We start from the raw sequence: 6000 nt of genomic DNA, 5'->3' as shown, positions 1-6000 counted from the left end.
ATCTCTGCCTAACCTAAAAGCAGACCCTGGACAGAGTCGAGGTAGAAGATATAAAAGGTACACAAAAAAAGCTGGAGAAACTCAGCGGGTGCAGCAGCATCTATGGAGCTAAGTAAATAGGCAACGTTTCGTCCCGAAACGTTGCCTATTTCCTTCGCTCCATAGATGCTGCTGCACCCGCTGAGTTTCTGCAGCTTTTTTTTGTGTACCTTCGATTTTCCAGCATCTGCAGTTCCTTCTTAAACACATAGAAGATATAAATATTGGGCATGAACATTGAATTCTCCCAATTTTGTTAGCCCTTGCCGTCTCCTCCCATCCCTCAGCCCTCGGGCTCCTCCTCCTCCTTTTTCCTTTCTTCTCCCCGCCACCCCCCATCAGTCTGAAGAAGGGTTCAAGAAGGAACTGCAGATGCTGGAAGATCGAAGGTACACAAAATTGCTGGAGAAACTCAGCGGGTGCAGCAGCATCTATGGAGCGAAGGAAATAGGCGACGTTTCGGGCCGAAACACTTCTTCAGACGGTGAGGGTTTCGGCCCAAAACGTTGCCTATTTCCTTCGCTCCATAGATGCTGCAGCTGCTGCACCCGCTGAGTTTCTCCAGCATTTTTGTGTACCTTAGAAGATATAAATATTGGCGGATTGGTCCCTTTAAGAGGTCACGTGGGGTCAGGGAGGATGGGGTGGGGGGGGGCGGGGCGCGCCGTGTGACGTAGCCTCCCCTCCCCTCCCCCGCGGCGGCGGTGGCGGTGACGTCAGGCAGGCAGGCGGTGGCGCGGGGCTGCGGAGCGTTGGCGATCCAGCGGGAGGGCGACCGACCGCCATTTTATTCCCACACCCGGCCGACGAGCGGCAGCGGCGACATGGATTCGGTCAGGTGCAGCAGATTTGCCGCCTCGCTCGCCTGCCTATTGCTGAGCTTTTCGGTCGCAACCTCGGCCGCTAAAGGTGAGCACAACCCACCCCACAACCTCCTTTCGCATCCGAGTCTGGTTTAATATTTGGTCCGCTTGAGGATGGGCTGTGTGTATGTTTGCTTCGCTCCGGCCATGTTCCTGCAGATGCTCCTGGTATTGATGCTGAGGAGAAAAAAAACCCAACATGCTTATTTATCTCTCTTATTTAAATAAAGGTTTAGCTCATGCATTTTTGCTTTGCAAGGATTTATGGTTGATCGTGGTTGCAATGTCCAATTCCAATCACCACCCTCCGTCTCCATCGGATGGGAGAAGTGGCATCTCACAGATTTATTTGTAATCAAATTCTCTTCAGTACAGGAATCCGCCCACCTTTACAGAAAATAGTTGACTCTCTTATAATTAGGGGGAAAAACAACTTCTAATGTGTCAGCCTATTTCATTTTTATATTCAAAACAAAATATTGCGTTTTTTTGTTTTGGTATCTTGTCTTTCCCTTTAAAAAGACCCTTCTTATGCAATTCTTGGATGGGTTAAATATTCCAGAAGATTGTCTCCTTTTTCAGTGTGGGTTTGGTTAATGGGTTAGTAAAGGGCAAGGCTTTGTTTATATGTAGAGCCAAATGACGTTACTTTAGACTGCAGCAACAAAACATATTACACTGAAATCTTTGGTTGTTCAGGCATCCTCTGCCTTCCGATGGGTTTCATGCCCACTGTTAACTATGCCTGCCCGCACCTACATGTATTTCCTCGCATTTCTTTAGAATTAAGGTGTTCTGTTAAAATTCACTATTTAGTAGTAGCACCATGCTGCATCAGTGTGGCGTTTTTTCTTCGTTGGTTTAAATAATTTTAATAGGAAGCAAAGCCTTTAACACCTAGCCCGCCCCACCGCCGATTGGAAATGTTTTGATTCCATTGATTGCAGTTGTAAACAATGAAAGTGGTAACTTTTTCATGTTGTTTATTGCGTTTTTTAGCCAGTTAAACATGTAGATAAATGCATAATGGGCGATATTAATATTGATTATTCTTTTAAAGCGCAAAAGTCGCATTGCAGGTTCTTTTGATATGTGCTTTTCTTGTAATTTAGTGAAATGATCCAAATTTATTTTTGATATTGGTAACTTGGAGAATATATCATAGAGAATATTCAGATTTTGCAGATGGACTTTTGTTTGTTCTGATCTAAATATATTTAAATATTTACTGAGTTAGTATTCTATATCATTAATGATGAGTAAATGTTGCAGTTTAAATGCCAAAGATTTACTGCCAGCTTTTCTTGAAAGCTGCTTAATCTTTAAGGGTTTCCAGGGTACTTTATCTATAAAGAATACTATTGTTTCACCCAATCCTGCTGGAACAAAGCAATAATTCAATGCAAGATGAATATGTGATTTTGAATATAATTTCAGAGTTGCTGAGCTGCTCAATATTTACAAAAAAGGGACAACAGAAAAATATTAATCAAGCTTTCTAGATTATCTTACCTTCTTTGCCTTTATGTTGCTCAGCACAGTGACTTATAATTCATTCCTAAAATGCCACAATATTCGCTGCTGTTGGAGAAAAAATCCTAAAAATTGCAATGTTTTTCTTATAAATAACTTGAGCAATTTTTCAAGTGCATTGATTCAGAGAGCTGCTTAATAATTTTGTAACTATTTAAAAAGTTCAGTTGTAACACTAAATCATAGATGTTAAATATGACTTATTTTGAGGACTAAAGATTGTGATTGAAAGCTTGGTTAAGACATGAATTGATCGAACTAGTTCAAGCTGTGGTTTCAGTCACCTTTGAGGCCCAGATTGATTGAAAGATACAGCATGGAAACGGTCCATGCCGACCATCGATCAACCGGTCACATTAGTTCTATGTTGTCCCATTTTTACATCCACTGCTTTACACTCCGGCAATTTATAGAGGTCAATTAACCTACAAACGTGCAGGTCTTTGGGACTTGGGAGGAAACCGGAGAACCCAGAGGAAACTCACGCGGTCACAAGGACACGTGACACTTCACACGGTGGAATTTTTTATTTGTCAGGTTTCAAATCCAAATGCAAACATAATTGCTGTAATTTCCCTAGTCTTAGTTGAAACCTTTGGTTTCTTTAAATTATGCAATTTAAAATTTGTTTTTTAAATGTATACCACAGGTAACATGTTGTACCATGTTTCAATATGTGTTTTGACTTGCTCTCGAACAAATTTGCTTTGCAGTGACATTGTTCATGGTCTTGTTAACGTTTCACTTTAAAAGTGAATGAGGCAAATTTGTTCTTGGGAAATGTCAAGTTCCTATTTTTTAGTGTTCAAGAAGGAACTGCAGATGCTGGAAAATCGAAGGACACAAAAATGCTGGAGAAACTCAGCGGGTGCAGCAGCATCTATGGAGCGAAGGAGATAGGTAACGTTTTGGACCGAAACCCTTCTTCAGACTTCTTGAGTCTGAAGAAGGGTTTCGGCCCGAAACGTTACCTATCTCCTTCGCTCCATAGATGCTGCTGCACCCGCTGAGTTTCTCCAGCATTTTTGTGTACCTCCTATTTTTTAGTGTATGGTGAGATTTTTTTGTAGATAGTAATGAATAATTACTAGCTACAATGCATGATTCCATTCTTTGATATAGGTTGTTTTTTTAACAATGTGGTAAATAAAGTGTTTTAAGATTAAAAATTGGTTATAATACAAGGTGCTAATTATAATCCTCTTTTGGTCTTGTACTAATCCTAAAATATATGGTAAAAGTTCTTAATCAAAATGTCAAAGTTTAGAATACCTGTACCTGCAGTTCTATTACAGGTTACAGGTTTGTTTGTAAGGATAAATATTAATTCAACAGTAGTATAGTACATTCAATATGAATTTACTGACCAATCTAGAGAACAGATTTATGGCTCAATTTGTTTGATGCTCTAGCTTTGTATTTAAGTATTTGATTTTCATCTTCCTAACTGGCTTATAGCAATTCTCTGATTCAGTAGAAATAATTCTTTGTATTCATTTGGGGGGAAACTGACATATTGCTTATTTCTAATTGCCCTGAAGAGCATTGCCATGTCAATTGCCAGAGTTTGCCACAACAGTGCTTTTCCTAGATTGAAAGTCAACCTCGTCACCGAGGGTCCAGGTGGGGTTCAGTAGAAAAGATTTTCATAAGTTAAAAAATAGATTTGTTTAATTAACTGAATTCCCTGGCAGCAAAAATGGGACTTAAACGAGCACCTCCAGGTCAATGGTGCTGATTCTGTTTATCACTCATCCAGTAACATGGCCATTATGCCACTAGCTCACAGAATTATTTTAATTTAAATCTGCAAACTCTACCTTTCGCTTTAGGTCTCTGAGAGACAAAAGAGAAACACATTTTGGCCATGCTCTAGTCAGCATTCTTTATTTTGAAAAAAGTGTTAAGAAAAAGTAATGAAATAGCAGATTAGTCCAGTCGTAGGAAACTTGGCTTTTTTGGTGTCTAATTTAGTGATACGGTGTGGAAGCAGGCCCCTTGGCCCACCAAGCCCATGTCGATTATTCACGTTATCCCACTTTCTCATCCACTATACACACCAGGGGTAATTAAGGGACCAGACAACATTTAAAAACCCACAGATTTTTGTGTTGTGGGCAGAAACCAGAGCACCTGGGAAACCACAGAGAGAACGTGCAAACTCCGCACAGATGGCATCCGAAGTCGGGACCGCACACGGATCTCTGGTGCTGTGAAGCAGCAGCTCTACCAGCTGTGCCACTGTGCTGTCCAATAATGCACGTCAATTTGTTATGGAATGATAATTTTAATATAGAAAACATGCCAAGTACCTTCAAAGGTGTTTGGCAAAGGAGACTTAGTGTTCATGCTGGTTTTGTATTTTATTCAAAGGTCAGGCAGGACCAAACTAAATTCATGTTCAAACATTTCTGTACCTGAATTTGATATTCATGATTGTAAATGTAGTGCAATTCTGTAAAAACTCTGTTAAGAACATTTGCAGTCGTTGATTCATTCAAATTTACATAGATTTAAATGGCCAGTGCTATTTACCTTTCTAATTCTAGATATTTTGCTATTATCTTTTTGTATATGGCCATACCTGGATGCGCTTACTATTATATATCGCTGCACTTCATTGTAAGATTATTTTCATTCTATGACAGTTAGACTGCGAATGCTAATATGGTTACATAAGGGGAAGGAGTTGTCTTTTGTTGTTTGAACCCCATATTTACACTGCAGGATACTTACAACTTGGTATTGGGCCAGCTCTTAGGGGTGTCTGCAGTGACTCGCCAATAGTTTATGACAACAACTTGTGTTATTCACTTCGCTTGTCCTTTTAACTCTGTTTTGCTTGTCGGCATGTGAGGAGCGAATGTAACGGTTCCCCATACCTCTTTCCCATATGCAATCCTTGATTATATCAGTTTGTCGGGGAATATCTTGGTGATATTTCTTTGCTTTCTTTTTGTGGCTCAGAGAAAAGCCTTGCACCTACCTACATCACAAATAAACCCCCCCCCCCAAGATTCCTGCGCCAATCACCTGGGAGGAAGATTATATATATTTAAAATATTGGGGGGGGGGGGGGGGGGGGGAAGAAGATTTGTTCCCTGGTTTATTGTTAAAATGCATCAAATTTCCTCACACCTTGAGACCAGCACTTGGCACTGTATTCTTTCCTGTGGGTCGTTGATCCGGCCCACTTGTATTGCTGAAGGCCACATCTGGGTTTTAAAGAAGGGTATTTATTCGTGGCTAGTAAACAGCACTGGGGATTCATTTAGACTCCGTAAACAAATCAAAATTATATATATATATATAATTTTGATTTGTTTACGGAGTCTAAATAATATAAATAAAGCAACCCAGTTAGCATACGATTTACAGACCTTGATATAAAGCTTAATTTGTTTATATGAACTCTCTTAAATTTGCTGGACATTATAGTACTGAACTATGGCCTCTGGACAAATGCACGCTTTAACAAAATGATTTTAAGCATGAGTAACACTGGCATAAATAATTTTTTTCAAAATGTAGCAATTGCGCATATTCATATTCCTTTACTACAATA

The 6000-nt window shown here is 40.0% G+C and overlaps 1 protein-coding gene across 6 annotated transcripts in view; it reads left to right on the top strand.

Annotated features, from left to right (window-relative positions):
* Positions 1-733: 733 nt before the first annotated feature.
* Positions 734-6000, top strand: part of clstn1 (calsyntenin 1) — a 78206-nt gene continuing 72939 nt past the window's right edge. For 5 of the 6 annotated variants that reach the window (XM_033047871.1, XM_033047868.1, XM_033047869.1 and 2 more), the window contains exon 1: positions 738-948. In XM_033047871.1, coding sequence (XP_032903762.1) covers positions 864-948 — 85 coding nt within the window. In that variant the 5' untranslated portion in view covers positions 738-863. Of the gene's footprint in view, positions 949-6000 lie in introns of all 6 variants that reach the window. The other variant, XM_033047870.1, reaches the window with a different exon arrangement.

Source organism: Amblyraja radiata, chromosome 31 (genome assembly GCF_010909765.2).
Source record: "Amblyraja radiata isolate CabotCenter1 chromosome 31, sAmbRad1.1.pri, whole genome shotgun sequence".
In the NCBI taxonomy this organism is placed as follows: Eukaryota; Metazoa; Chordata; class Chondrichthyes; order Rajiformes; family Rajidae; genus Amblyraja; species Amblyraja radiata.
The sequence above is the reverse complement of the archived record's forward strand: the minus strand, read 5'-3'. Positions and strand labels throughout refer to the sequence as shown.